General features: G+C 36.6%; 1 protein-coding gene across 2 annotated transcripts in view; it reads left to right on the top strand.

The window, feature by feature from the left end:
• Window positions 1-13,812, top strand: part of SHISA5 (shisa family member 5) — a 37,127-nt gene extending 23,315 nt beyond the window's left edge. Inside the window, exons 4-5 of one of the 2 annotated variants that reach the window (XM_053721196.1) lie at window positions 11,050-11,248; window positions 13,483-13,812. In XM_053721196.1, the coding sequence (XP_053577171.1) occupies window positions 11,050-11,248; window positions 13,483-13,486 (203 nt within the window). In that variant the 3' untranslated portion in view covers window positions 13,487-13,812. The remainder of the gene's footprint in view (window positions 1-11,049; window positions 11,249-13,482) is intronic. The other variant, XM_053721195.1, reaches the window with a different exon arrangement.
• Window positions 13,813-14,345: the final 533 nt, after the last annotated feature.

Raw genomic sequence — 14,345 nt, 5'->3', positions numbered from 1 at the left:
CTATCTGCAGATATTTTATCTCCCTTTAAATCCGTTTTAAAGGGAAATGAAACACAATTTTTTTTCTCTCTCATGATTCAGATAGAACATACAATTTTAAACAACTTTCAAATTGACTTCTATTATACATTTTGCTTCATTCTCTTGGTGTCCTTTATTGGAAGAGAAGCAATGCACTACTGGGAGCTAGCTGAACAAATTGGTAAGCCACTGACAAGATGCATATATGTGTGGCTACCAATCAGCAGCTAGCTTCCAGCTACTGAGTGTACCTACGTATGCTTTTCAACAAAAGTTAGCAAGAGAACAAAGCAAATGAGATAATAGAAGTAATTAAGTTGTTTTAAAATTGTATGATCTATCTGAATAATGAAAGAAATGTTTTTCGGTTTTATGTCCCTTTTTACGGGATGTGATATGAAATATTTATTTGTGAACAGTAAAAGAACAACTATGCAATGCACTATCATTATTTTGTCTGCTTTACCTGTAAATTTGTAAAGACTATTTGTCATTTATTTTTTAAACTCCCCACAAAAAGGCTGGATTGTTATAACATGGAATCCATAACCTTAACATTCCTAAGAGCTGCACATTGATTGGTTAATCAGTATAGCAGCTCCTTTAGATCTGTCCCTAATTGGCCACAGAAGAAGAAATAATATAAACATAATCATACTGCTTTTCAAGGGGCGTGTCTGACTACAAAAACAACGCGCGTTTTGCTAACAAAATGACTGACGTAAATGCAATATACTTCCATTAGCAAAAATGCTTCTAGTAAAAGTTATCACTGTTTTACGGCGGCATACGCACATATGCTGTGAGGGCCGTGCACCAGTATTTTAACCTTTCTATTCTTTTTGAATGTTTTTTTTTTTTTGCTTGTGTTTAATATCCCATTAAGATTAGTTAGCTGGGGTTATACCAAAGGGTCATTCCAATGCTAAAATGATGTGCTTTAATTTGTTAGAACATAGAATTATGATAAAAGGCATAATATTTTATTAAAGTGCAGAACGTTATTAAAACCTTCTACAATGTATCATACGTTGAACAGAGAAGGTGCAGGAGTAACATGAATTGTAGACTATTTCAGGGCAATATTGCTTCAACACATAATAGATTTGGCACTGTAATGGCAGTAACGAGGCTTGGGATGCTATAGAGTCAAGAAACTCAATTTTAGGTCCATTATGTTGGACTAATAAGACAGTACAGGCCACAGCAAATCAAGCGTTATCCTATAATTATGGGTTGGAACAACATTGTCATCAGCTCAAACATATCAGACATTTCCCAATGAGTTTAGACTGGACCTCTTACTTAGTACAAAGCAGTTTTTTTTTCACATCCTATAAAATGGTAAACTGAGGAGAAGAGCGGAGAGACATTTACCAGATGGCTCAAATATGCCCAACTTCACCATTTACTTACCACTTCCACACAAAAAGCTTGTCACATGAGGAAGCACACTCAATATGTACACCTCTTCCTCTCAGAAACACAACCCATAGGCGCCTTGGCACTAGCATACAAGTATGGAACCCAGCAACTCTCTTCCGCCTTATAGTTTCCGTTGGGAAGGGAAGCTGGGTAGTCAACTAGCACTAAATGAATGGACTAAGATAATCAAAAGGGCCAATAAGTTATCAACACCTGCTCAAATAATATTCAAGAGGATGGAGGTCAAATTGCTCAGTGTTGCACATTGGGTGATCTTGCTCTTGTCTTTCATCTATCTGGGAAAAGATAACGTATTACACACAGAAACTGTTGGGCCCCCAGTTCACCATAGACCCAGCCAGTTTTACTTAATAAAAAGCCCGAGATACGCCTGTCTATTACTTTAGGTAGCGCAAAGTCACTAATTGCCAAGAAGTAGAAACAATTGTTACACCCTTCATTTCAAGAATGGTTAGAACACAAGGACTTTATGACCTAGAAGAATTCGGCTATATGTGTGAGAGAACCAAAATGAACCAATTTCACCAAATCTGCCTTTACTGGAAGGAAATTGCTTCCTCGGTGTAGGAAAATATCCTGAAATCACTATAGGAAACACCAGTAATGAAACAAGCAACAGGACACTCTTCTTAAACCCCCACTACCGATTCCTAAGGACTTTCCCACGTATACTTTATGGAAGCCGATGGAATTGATACATACTGTGTGTACTAAGTACACATTAGCCAATGGCAGTCTCAGCTAACGCCAACCATTGTCGCCTGCAAAATCAATCCCCATACTAACTCTACGTCGAAGGTTATGCAAGTTTTATGTTTTCTTCATTTCCTAACCAGGATATGCAGTTTAAGGGATAGGTTGAATGTATTTATAAACAAAGTCAAGATCGGACTGTATGTCACTCTTAACAGACTGAATGCGATCTGAAGGACAATGTCTTGAAGCAAATAACCACAAGAGCCAAGGACTTATCTCTCAGAGGAAAGAATTCACTTGCCCAAATGGTTTTATTAGCAACTGGCGTTAAAGGGACAGTATACTCCATATTTTTATAGTTTAAAAAAGATAGTTAATCCCTTTATTACCCATTCCCCAGTATTGCATAACTAACACTGTTAAATTAATACACTTTTTACCTCTGTGATTACCTTGTATCTAAGCCTCTACAGACTGCCCCCTTATTTCAGTTCTTTTGACAGACGTGAATTTTAGCCAATCAGTGATGACTCGTAAATAACTCCACGGGAGTGAGCACAATGTTATATATATATATATATGGCTCACATGAACTAGCACTGTCTAGTTGTGAAATAAGTGTCAAATGCACTGAGATAAGAGGCAGCCTTCATGGGCTTAAAATTAGCATATGAGCCTACCTAGGTTTAGCTTTCAACAAAGAATATCAAAGGAACAAAGCAAATTTTATCATAAAAGTAAATTGGAAAGTTGTTTAAAATTGCATGCCCTATCTGAATCATGAAAGTTTAATTTTGACTAGACTGTCCCTTTTTATTATTTTGCTCAAAACAACAACACAATGGCTATCAAGATGTGACTGCTATTCTTGCGCAGGAAGAAAACCCAAATCGTAGCCTCAACTTTTACTTTATTTTAGATTGAGATTGCTGCCCACAACGTTCTTGCGCAGGGGTGTTTTCAGTAGCTGATCATTGCCCAATAGATTGTAGCGATCTGCTATTTTGCCGAGCCTTGGGAATTTACTCTCCACAAGACTGTTGTACACAACATGGGCTAGAATTTACAAGTGGAGCACAAAAATATTAGCACTATTGAGAGATAACTGCTTTCAAGTTAAATCAGTAGTGCTCCAATTTTTATGCTGGTATTACAAGTGGAAAGTAAACTGTTAGCACACAAGCGAAAGCCCCTTAGGTACGATAATATCTGGTGGTCGGACAGTGTGGCCTCGCAAACTCATTTTCCCAATAGACCTCTATGAGGAGCGCTACAAAAGCCACATGTATTGAATTCATCTAAGTAAAACAACAAGACAATGTTATGGATTGTGTGTTAGGATAATTTTCTTCTCAGTTCAGGAACACACCACACCAGAATACTTCAGACTCAGGTTGGCTGTATTCTCTTATTCTGGTACCATCAGTTGGCTGATAGCAATGAGGGAATACAGAGCATATGTGACAGATGACAACTTCCTGTAAACTCAACTTTTATATATTGGTCTGAAAGGGACAGGAAACCCAAAAAACTTATTTTCATTATTCAGATAGCACATACAGTTTTAAACAACTTTCCAATTTACCTTTATCTAATTTTCTTAGTTCTCTTGGTATTCTTTGTTGAAAAGCAAACATAGGTAGGCTTAGGAGCTGGCTGCTCATATATGCCTTTTGTTATTGGCTCACCTGATGTGTTCAGCTAGCTCCCAGTAGTGCATTGCTGCTCCTTTAACAAAGGATGCCAAGAGAATGAAGCAACTTTGGAAATAGAAGTAAAAATGTAAAGTTATTTAAAATCGTATTTTCTATATGATTCATGAAAGTAAAAAAATAAATAGGTTTCATGTCCCTTTAAGTATGCTGCAAATTGTCTGATCTAGCTATATAATAGACAGAGCCTGTTTAAAGCTGGGGACACACTAATTTACAGTTAGTCCCAATTGGCCACAAACAAAATATTCATATAGTTTAATTCAAATCACTGACCAATTTAAATGCTTATAGAATATTTATTTTGCATGCAGATCTTTTGCAACTCAGTGCTTAACTTGTATTGACTTTAATGTAATTTTTAATGCTTGACCTAGACCTAGACAATGTACTGGAAAGTCATTTTAGAAAATTCTGCTTCGTTTTATTCTAACTGATTTGCTCAGCAGTATTTTCTGCTCAGGAGCAGCAGTGCTCTGTGGTTCCCAAGCGTTAGTTTAACTATGGGTTTTAACCTATTTGCAGTTTTTAAAATGACATGCTCAAATGAATTAGACACGTACATTTATGGCTATAATGACCCTTTAAAGGATTACGTGCACCATGCCCATTAAATAGTTATTGTTAGATTGTATACCATTGTTTTGTTAAAGGGACAGTATACACTAGATTTTTATTTGCATACATGTTTTGTAGATGATCCATTTATATAGCCCATCTGTGTGTATTTTTGAAAAAATGTACAGTTTTGTTTATTTTTAAATAACATTGTGCTGATTTTCAGACTCCTTGTATACTGATGTATACAGACTTCAGACTGCTTCTGTTTGTATAATGTGTCTTTTCATATGCAGGAGAGGGGGTCTGCTTTCAGCCCCTTTCAGTGTGTGTCCCAGGATTATCTCAATAACAGTGTTAAACTAGGAGCATCTAAGTTTTTAAAAGGTTTTATACTGGATTTTTATATCAGTATCTGTGCATATTCTTCTTTATAGTAGTGTCTATTACATGCAGTTATATGTAAATTGGTGTATACTGTCCCTTTAAGTTGTTGCTATTATATACATTGTTTTAATAGCTAAATACGCACATAAATAAATTGTGTTAGCCTCCCTTGGTGTTGTCTGTCTCTGACACAACATCAAGATACTAACTTCAATTTAATTTGAGATATTTCATTTTCATTTTGTTGAATTTACTTCTAATATCAAATTTGCTTCATTCCTGTGATATTCTTTGTTGAAGAGATACCTAGATAGGCATCTGCCGCACTGCATGACAGGAGATTCTCCCATCTAGTGCTCTTGCAAATGGATAATATTTCTTGCTAAACTGCTGCCATATAGGGCTCCTAAGCAAACGTCCCTGCTTTTCGACAAAAGATACCAAGAGATTGAAGAACAATTGACAATAGAAGTAAATTAGAAAGTGGTTTTAAAATCCAATTTTCCCGCCTCCTGTATCATGTGACAGATTTCAGCCAATCACAAAATACATATGCACAGTGCACTTTGCATATAAAAAGACTGCACGTTTTGATAATGATAAAGTATATTGAACAGTTGTTGTATTTCTCTTTAGATAGTGTGCTTTTATCTAAATCCTAAAACATTAATTTGACTTAAGTGGCACTTTAATTCATGCATGTTCAGTCTACACACACAACCTAAAGAGAACTTAGGATGCTCTCTGCTCTGATTGCAACTGTATAATATGGCACTGTACCTTTTAATCATCCTAGGACAGGTAGAAAGTATGACATTATATCTGTAATGCAGGTTATGCTGTTTGCTTGATAAAGGGTTACATTACAAGTGGAGTGCAAAATATTGTGCACTGGTATTACAGGTTGAGCGCAATGCGAACGTGAGCTTGAGCTCGTGTTTGCATTGCTGAGAAACATTGTGCTCATGGCAGGGCACTTTTATAGGCTCCTATGGGAGCCTCATTCTCATGCCGTGAGTCACTGCATTAGAACTAGCGCAGCGAAGGGGTAAGTCACACATTGATGGCAGCAAATTGGAAATGTATACGACGATATACACGGACATCCCAACTCTCCCTGAAGTTCAGGGAGTCTCCCTCATTGTAATAGCGGCTCCCTGACGCCCGCAAATGAAATGCAATCTCTCTGAAACTACAAGTACTATGATCCAACGTGGCCCAAATCTGGAAACCGTGTTTCTTGAAGGAATGCCTCTAGTTGCAGTGACATCATCGAGCAGGAAGGCATTGTCACAGCAAGTCTGTCTTTACTTTCAGCGTATTGCGTGTCTGCCACCCTCCCTCCTGCTGTTTAGAGGCGGCGATAAGGCTCTGGAGGGAGGAGGTGAATCAGTAGCAGGTAACATCGGCTGCAGCATAGGCTGAGTGAGAACTGGGAAAGAGGGCAAAGAGAGTGCGCCCCTGTGAGGGAGGAGATAGACTCCCCTCCTGTCAGGTCCTTATCAAACTGACTCTACTGTGAGTACAAAACATAATTACAAAATCACACATGCCAGACACAAAATCTGAAAGTCATACAGGGACAACTATACTTCGCAAGCTGGGACGCTATGGAACCCTCAAAGCCTGCATCAGTATTAAAATAAAAACACAAATACCTCCTTATTTATTGCATGTAATTAAACTTTGTATTCTAAAATATTTAAGCATTCAACCAGCGTACGATCACTAGAAAAAAAGTTTGTTGTATGTGGTTGTGCAATAAAGCTACTTTTTTTTTTTAAGTGAGTTTAGTGGGAAGCTACTTTAATAATAAGTCTCTATCTTATTTAGGGTTTTCAGGTGTCCAGTATATACCGGGGGGGGGGGGGGGGGGGCACGCATATATATATTGTATATATTTATAGAGACCACACAGTTCCCATAGGCCGCAATATAAAGGCACTTTTTCAGTGACGTTTTTTTCTAACACTCCACACCCGCCAACTTTAAACCCTCATAACTGTCTAGTGCAGTTATTTTATTAAAAAATAAAGATGCTGCTATCTTTATATTTTAATAAAGTATATTACACTTTATTTTTTATCTAATTTTATAAGAGCTAATTGCTTCCGTCAGCTTGTGGTGGCAATAAACAGCCACTTGTAATTGCTGGTTATCGCACGCCCACAAACAAAAGCGGTAAATTAGCTCTCCACTTGTAATCTAGCACTAAATGTCCCTGTGTGTTATATTTTATATATAGCTGTGCACAAGCTTGTCTGGCCCCTAAATATTGCTGATTGCTCCTAAATTTGAAATAAACTTTGTATTTATCTACATAAACCAAATCTATGGCTGCTGAAAATGATTTGTGTGTTTTTTTGTTTTTTTCCTTTTTCTTAAACCTTTGCACAGTTATATGAGAGATTTCACCTTTGCAACTTCCAAATTCTGCACAAGAGACCAAAATTAACGCTGTTCCCTGCCCTGCTGAAGAACTAGTCCAATGATCGTCCAGCATGAAATTCCATGAATTGATACCCTTGGAAAGACAGTGTTGCTATTAGTGTTTGATATGACTGCGACCTCTCATCAGTTTATTATTGTATTCAAGAACATACAATTGCCAGATCTTCTTAAAGGGACAATAAACACCTTGAGAATGTTATATCTAATGTATAGTTAGGCATAATGAAACAACTTTGTTAACTATTTTAAATCATTATTTTGTCCCCTTTTCATGTAATTTAGCTCTGAGAATTTAAAAAATCTACAATTTTCAGAACTTGAAATGCACCTGCTGACTTCTCAAGGCTACTCCTGCTTCATATCTGTTCCTTACTGGCTTCAACTGATAACAAGTGCAAAACGATGCATTTTATATTAACCTAATGACTGCAACTAGCCTTTTTAATTTTTTTTAAAGAAGTCGCACCCAACCATGCGTTTTGATCAAGCGTTGCTGCTACCCAAACAGTCTGCATATGAGCAGAAGCTGTTATGCTTACTGTGAGAAATGAAAAATTCCAGGAGCTACAATACCTTGAATTTTATTACTGGGTATTGGCATTTTGTATTACTATATCCAGATTTACATGCCTTGGTACCTCAATATTCTTACTGGATTCTAAATTTTAAGTGCCAACACAAGTTTTACAAAAGAAGGTAACTTTTGTGTTAAACCCCAATATGGCTTCACTGAGAAACATTTAACATGTTGGTACTTTTCTGAGGTATATATTATGATTGTGGACCAATAATCTAGTGCTTACACAGCATATAACTTTGTATCTGCATTTTAGAATTTTTTTATACTGTTTTATATGTTTTTGTACTCAAGAAAACACCTTTTCTGAAATTGATTCTATTTCGTAGTTTAAAATACCTGATGCATATTGAATAAGGATTACCGTTTCAACTTTTTTTAACAGCTTGTATTTATTTTATGCTTGTATCTTGAAAATTGTGTTATTGTTGCTTTTGGAAAACTTAATAAATAAAATTACATAAAAATGCCTAATACTTCATTGTAATTATTTGCTTCCATATACACACACTAACATTTGTTCAAAATATTTTGGCATGAAAATCAGATAAGCTTTTGGATTTTTTTTAATTTTAATTTTATTTAGGCTCCCTCACTGGTGGGTAAATCTTAGGGTACGTAATATATATGTATACTCTGTGCTGAGCAAAGGTAAATTAAATGATAAACAATATAATTTGGGTTTATAGGTCATCTCAAGGCTGATGCCGTTTGCCAGGCAAATCTAAACAGAGGCTGGGATCATATAGACCGTTTAGAAGCTTCAATATGTCATGTCAACAAGAACTGCTAAAATGTGTTGCCATCCCAGATCCTGTCACTATAAACACAGGCTTAGTTTGTCTGTTAGCTCTGCTAACCCTTCCCTCTGAACTACAAATCTGCTTTCCTTAAAATCCCTTACCCCTCTCCAATAAGTCTGCATCCTATTGGACTACGTTTCTTCAAATCCCTTACCACTCAACCATAAATCTGCATCCTATTGGACTACGTTTCTTCAAATCCCTTACCCCTCTCCAATAAGTCTGCATCCTATTGGACTACATCTCTTTGACTCCCTAACACCTCTCCAATAATTTTGTATCCTATTGGACAGATTAATCCCTCTGCAAAAAGTCGGTTTCCTTTAGGACTATAATCCCTCTAATCAAATAACCTGCATTAAAGACTTATTACTGAAGTAGAAAACCACTGTCATTGTGTTAGCAAAACTTGTATTGTTTTGTGAGGCCAGTTAGGGACAGATATTTAGCAGGATTAGACTTGTAAAGTCTTTAATGTACATTTGCAGTTCTCAAAACTATTTTAAAAGGAGGCAAATAAATAAGGATTTTTTTTTTACTATGCAGAATTAAATATTTTATATTACAATCTCGAAGTGTAAGTGTCAATCTCCTCTTCTTGTATTATTTTCGAATTCTACATTTTGGGAAGTAGTAGGATTTATTTAGTGGCAGAATTAAACTTTCCATGAGTGATCATCTTTATAGACAATATGAGACTTGCAGTCTGAGAAGCTGACTGGCATTGAGCACTAACAACTAAAACTAGTTTAGATCAGGGAGTTTTCTACTGCATCTAGGGTTGCTATGACATAAATAATAAATGACACTAAAAGTGCTATTTTTTATATTAAGTGATGGTAAATGTCACATGTTTTGAAATCGGGTCTGGAATGTAAGCAATATTTGAGATTTGGGGGCCGATTTATCAATGTCTGGCAGACATGATACGCTGTAGCATATCATGTCCGCCAGACATCTCTGAATGCCGACAGCATACACTGTCTGCATTTAACATTGCACAAGCAGTTCTGGTGAACTGCTTGTGCAATGCCGGCCTCTGCAGATTCGCAGCCAATCGGCTGCTAGCAGGGGGTGTCAATCAACCCGATCGTATGCGATTTGGCGGATTGATGTCCGCAGCCTCAGAGGAGGCGTACGAGTTAAGAAACAGCGGTCTTAAGACCGCTGCTTCTTAACCGTTGTTTCCGTTGAGCCTGAAGGCTCGCTCGGAAACAGGGGGCAATTAGGGGCCATTCGGCCCTTGTTAAATCTGCCCCTTGGCGTTAATTGATCACTTCTAAAGAAGATGCTCTGTAACATACTTTTTTTTTTTTTAATCTAGCCATTCTGTTCTACTATCCTGCGGTCCGGCCTCCCACTTTGTTTTTTGTAAGCTAACGGTTTTAACTGTTCTCTAATTAGCACTCTAGCTAAAAAAAACATTGTACCGTACGGCTAGAGGGCTGATTGGAGAACAGTCAAAACTGTAAGCGCACAAAACAAAATTAGTTTTGAAGTGGGCGGCTTGAGCGGGGAGTATTAGAATGGCACAGCTAAATTAAAAAGTAAGTTACAGCTCATCCTTATTAGAAGTGATCCAATAAAGTCTGGACCTGATTTTAAAACATGTAAAGTTTACCAATACTTTAAAAAACACAATAGTCAATGGAAATGTGCATAAGTCGATTTCAATTTTGAAAAAACAGCTATTAATATTTCAGTGGCATATGCACATATTCTGTGCTTGCCTTTTGTAACCGCGTTCAAGCACCGCGCCTGCTCAGAGAGCAATCAGTGGCATGTATTGTGACAATATTTGAGAACAGAGTGTTTTTTCTTTATGAGTCTCTGATCAAACTGTATGGGAGAGGGTTGCATCGCAGGTTTACAGTATTCAATGTTTAAACACACTCCTTTCTGTATTGTACCAGCACACTATAAACTTGCTATATACAGAGCTATCTCCAGGAACCATATATAGGGGGCAAAGGGTAAAAAATAATTGCTAATACTGAAGATGTACTAAACAAATAATTCACAATATGTGTAGATTATCATGGTTGGGGGTGCACACATGGGCAATATTATAAAGGGGGGCAATAGATGCCTATATAGAGAGGTGTGTGTGTATATGTATATATATATATATATATAAGTTAATCAAGAAATAGGGAGAGAAATATAATAGTCAGGCACCTTTATTATCACTTACGGGTAAACTACATATTTTTGAAATATATTTGAATTAATATATATATATATATATATATATGTGTGTGTGTGTATATATATATATATATATATATATAGATAGATAGGAGTATACTATCCCTTTGTATTCAGTTTATCTGTACAGTGTACTCCAGTATCGCTGTATAATCCTGCATTAATGAATCTGTGTTCTGTCTATCTGCAGCTCCAGTACGCACCAGTGTTCAAGTCACAAATGTTATTCCCCGCCAGCCTGTTATGCCAGTGGTTGTACCAATGGCCGCACATGGATACCAGCCTGTCATGAACCCTCCTATGTATGCTGGACCTGCAAACAAAGGGTATTTACCCCCACCCTACCCAGGTGAGGCTACAGCGCCACCTAGCTACCCAACTAGTCAGTGGTAAGTGAGTGCTTTATTTGCACGCCTGTCCCCTGCATGTCATTGAAAATCTAAACATCATCATTTTTAATTATTGAAGACACCATCCCATCACGAATGATCATATACCCCTGCTGAGAACCTTTTCCATGCATCCACTACTAATGCAAACATTTTATTCATTTTATTTGCAAATCCCCCCCCCCTCTTTTGCTCCTATTTAACGACCACATAGAAGGTAAAGCAGATACAGCAATGTATTTTCTGTTAATCATTGTAATACTTTTTCTAATAGACAAGTTTTGTGAAAACATAGTATATAATTTAAATAAACCCTGTAAATTTGCGCATACACCAGTATGCTTGAAAGTAGTTTGTACAGAGTTGGCCGACATGCCTATAGGTGTGTATGCATAATGCTACAGTGGGTAGGTATATTTTATATTAGATATGTGTATTTTTTGACGAATATAAACTATCATTTTTTTCCACATACTGACCCCATTAAAAAATACATTTACATTATTTATTTATTTTTTGCAGCTGCTGGCTTGCAGCACTAGCACTAGCTACTACTTTATTTAAATTTAGGCTGCTCTTCAGCTGCTCCTGTGCTGAAGACATTTTCCATAGGAAATAGCAGACAAATGGATTGTCATTAAACAAATTCCGAACGACTCCTTACCGAATATCGTACAAAACGAAGGATTTATTCATTCTAAACATGTTTTGGCCGTGCACATGTCTATTTTATATCAAGATTTAAAGAAACATAAATGTACTAATTTTTTTTTTTATTAAAGCGACATTCCAGCCAACATTAGAATCCATTCCACACAGATACATTTCAGTTTTGAATAAAAGCATTTTTGTAATATAAATGTATTAGCAAAAATGTTTCTAATAAAAACTATAGCTGTTTCAAAAGTGTATTTAAGTATGCACCGTGCACAACACTTGCTCAGAGAGCCTAAGGTGCTTATATCATCTGGTAATGACTCAGATTGTTAATTGCTGACATGATACAAGCCCCACTGGTGCTCTGAGCAGCTGTATATAAAATGCTGGTGCACTAAGAATATCTAGCCATGTTTCACATGCAGAGAAAAATGTTAAAGTGAATGTCAATTTTCATGATAAAGTGCCCGGTTTTTTAAAAAAAAAAAACTATTAAAAACAGGGGCACTTTCATTCAGGAAAGTTTACTTTGCACCAGATTTTACAAATACTTACCTTCTTCTACTGAAACGCTGGATCGCCGATCCCCCCGTCTGCTTCTTCCTGCTGTACTAACACAGCAATGGCGAAAACGGCTTCCTCCAATCACAGTGTGGCCTCACCAGATGAACGCTCCTGGTGGGGAAGCTGTGATTGGAGGAAGACGGTTTCGTCATTGCTGACGAAGTACAGAGGAGCTGCAGGTGTGGAATCAGCGATCCGGCGTTTCAGGAGAAGAAGGTATTTGTAAAATCCGGTGCAATGTAAACTTTCATGAATGAAAGTGCCCCTGTTTTTAATCGTTTTAAAACTTTATCATGAAAGTTACATTCACTTTCATACAAAACAGTGCTAACTTTTACTAGAAGCATTTTTGCCAATATATGTATACTGCACATATGTTTCTATTAAAAAATGTAATTCATCTATGTGCATTTAAATTTTGACCGGAATGTCACTTTAAAAGGATTTTCATTGCTAATGATGCAATTAACCCCTTGAAAAGGAGTTAAAACATATATTTAAAGTTTCTTTCAGGAGCTGCAACCTGCAGTGCGTTACCATTCCTGAGCAGGGAACAGTCAATGAGCCAATTAGTGGAGGTATATTTACATAGCAACCAATCACTTGCCATCTCCTAATCAAGGGTTAAATACTAATCTGAGCATTTTATTTTTACAATAGAATGTTCCCTTAAGTTAGTTTAAAATGATATGAAATGTACCCACCCACCACAATAAGTATTAGAATTGTATTTCCCTTTAACAGCTGACTAATAATAAAATGTATAACATTTTAACAGAAAATAAGGTGCTTTATTGCTTGGGAACATTATTCTGCTACCATGTGTCTTCGTTAATTAGAGCTTATCATTTCCACAAATCCGTCCCTCTTCACCCTTCATAATGTTAGACCGGTATACTAAGGTCATTTTTATGTAATCATTTACTTTGCACGCAAGTAGCATTTTTATTGCATTTTTGTTTCATGTAATCCCATTTCTGACACCAACTATTTTATCCATTTGTCTCTTTTAGGTGAAGAGGCCAGAGGGTGTGAAAACCGGGCTTTTGTGGAATAGGCTTAACCCCTAGAACCCTGCACTGTTGGATACAACGCAGAAAATGTACACTCTATTTACGCATGGGTTGTGGGCCTTTCTTTCTGTGGTCTGGAATTTAACCACTTGAAACAGTTTATTAGCAATTTGTGGCTGTCTAGTTTTCTATAATGTGTTATAAGTTCAACTATAAAATAGCATTTAAACATTTGCCCCTGATGTTGTGCACTGTGCTATACTGTGCTGCTAGCGGACATTTTACTGTGAGGCATTGTCATTTCAATTACAGACTGGTACTACGGCACAAGTGTGTGGATCTGTAAGTAATTTATCTTCTGAAATATATGGAGGCAGCTTTTTAGAATATTTTAAATAGAGAAATAATTCCTTATGACTTTAATATTAAAAAAATATATATAACCGTTCTAATTCATAACAGCATTGTAGTATTACAGAAATGTTTTTATATAATTATTTGTTTAAATCATACATATAGGTTAAACACTTAGTTATACTTGCAATGCATTTTTTTCGGCTGAGCAGGAGGTTGTCTGTGATTGGTCGCTACGTGTGTATGTTGTTTCTGATTGGCTCACTGGCTGAGCTTTGTTAAGCAGGAGAAATACATTCCGGCTAATGAGTGTTAGTTTAGATATGCAGTGGACCAGTTAGTGAAGGTTAAACACAGTTACCAATGCGCGTTTGTGTAACAATAAAGTGTCCTTAGAAATATGAGTAATTTTAATAGGTTATATTAATAAAATGTTCCTTTAAATCGGGATAAATTGCTGCTGGTTTTATCAGCACCCCAAGTGATTTAAAAGCACAAAACCCCAACTC

This window comes from Bombina bombina, chromosome 7 (genome assembly GCF_027579735.1).
Source record: "Bombina bombina isolate aBomBom1 chromosome 7, aBomBom1.pri, whole genome shotgun sequence".
In the NCBI taxonomy this organism is placed as follows: domain Eukaryota; kingdom Metazoa; phylum Chordata; class Amphibia; order Anura; family Bombinatoridae; genus Bombina; species Bombina bombina.
Note: the sequence above shows the minus strand (reverse complement) of the source record. Positions and strands in the feature narration are given on the sequence as shown.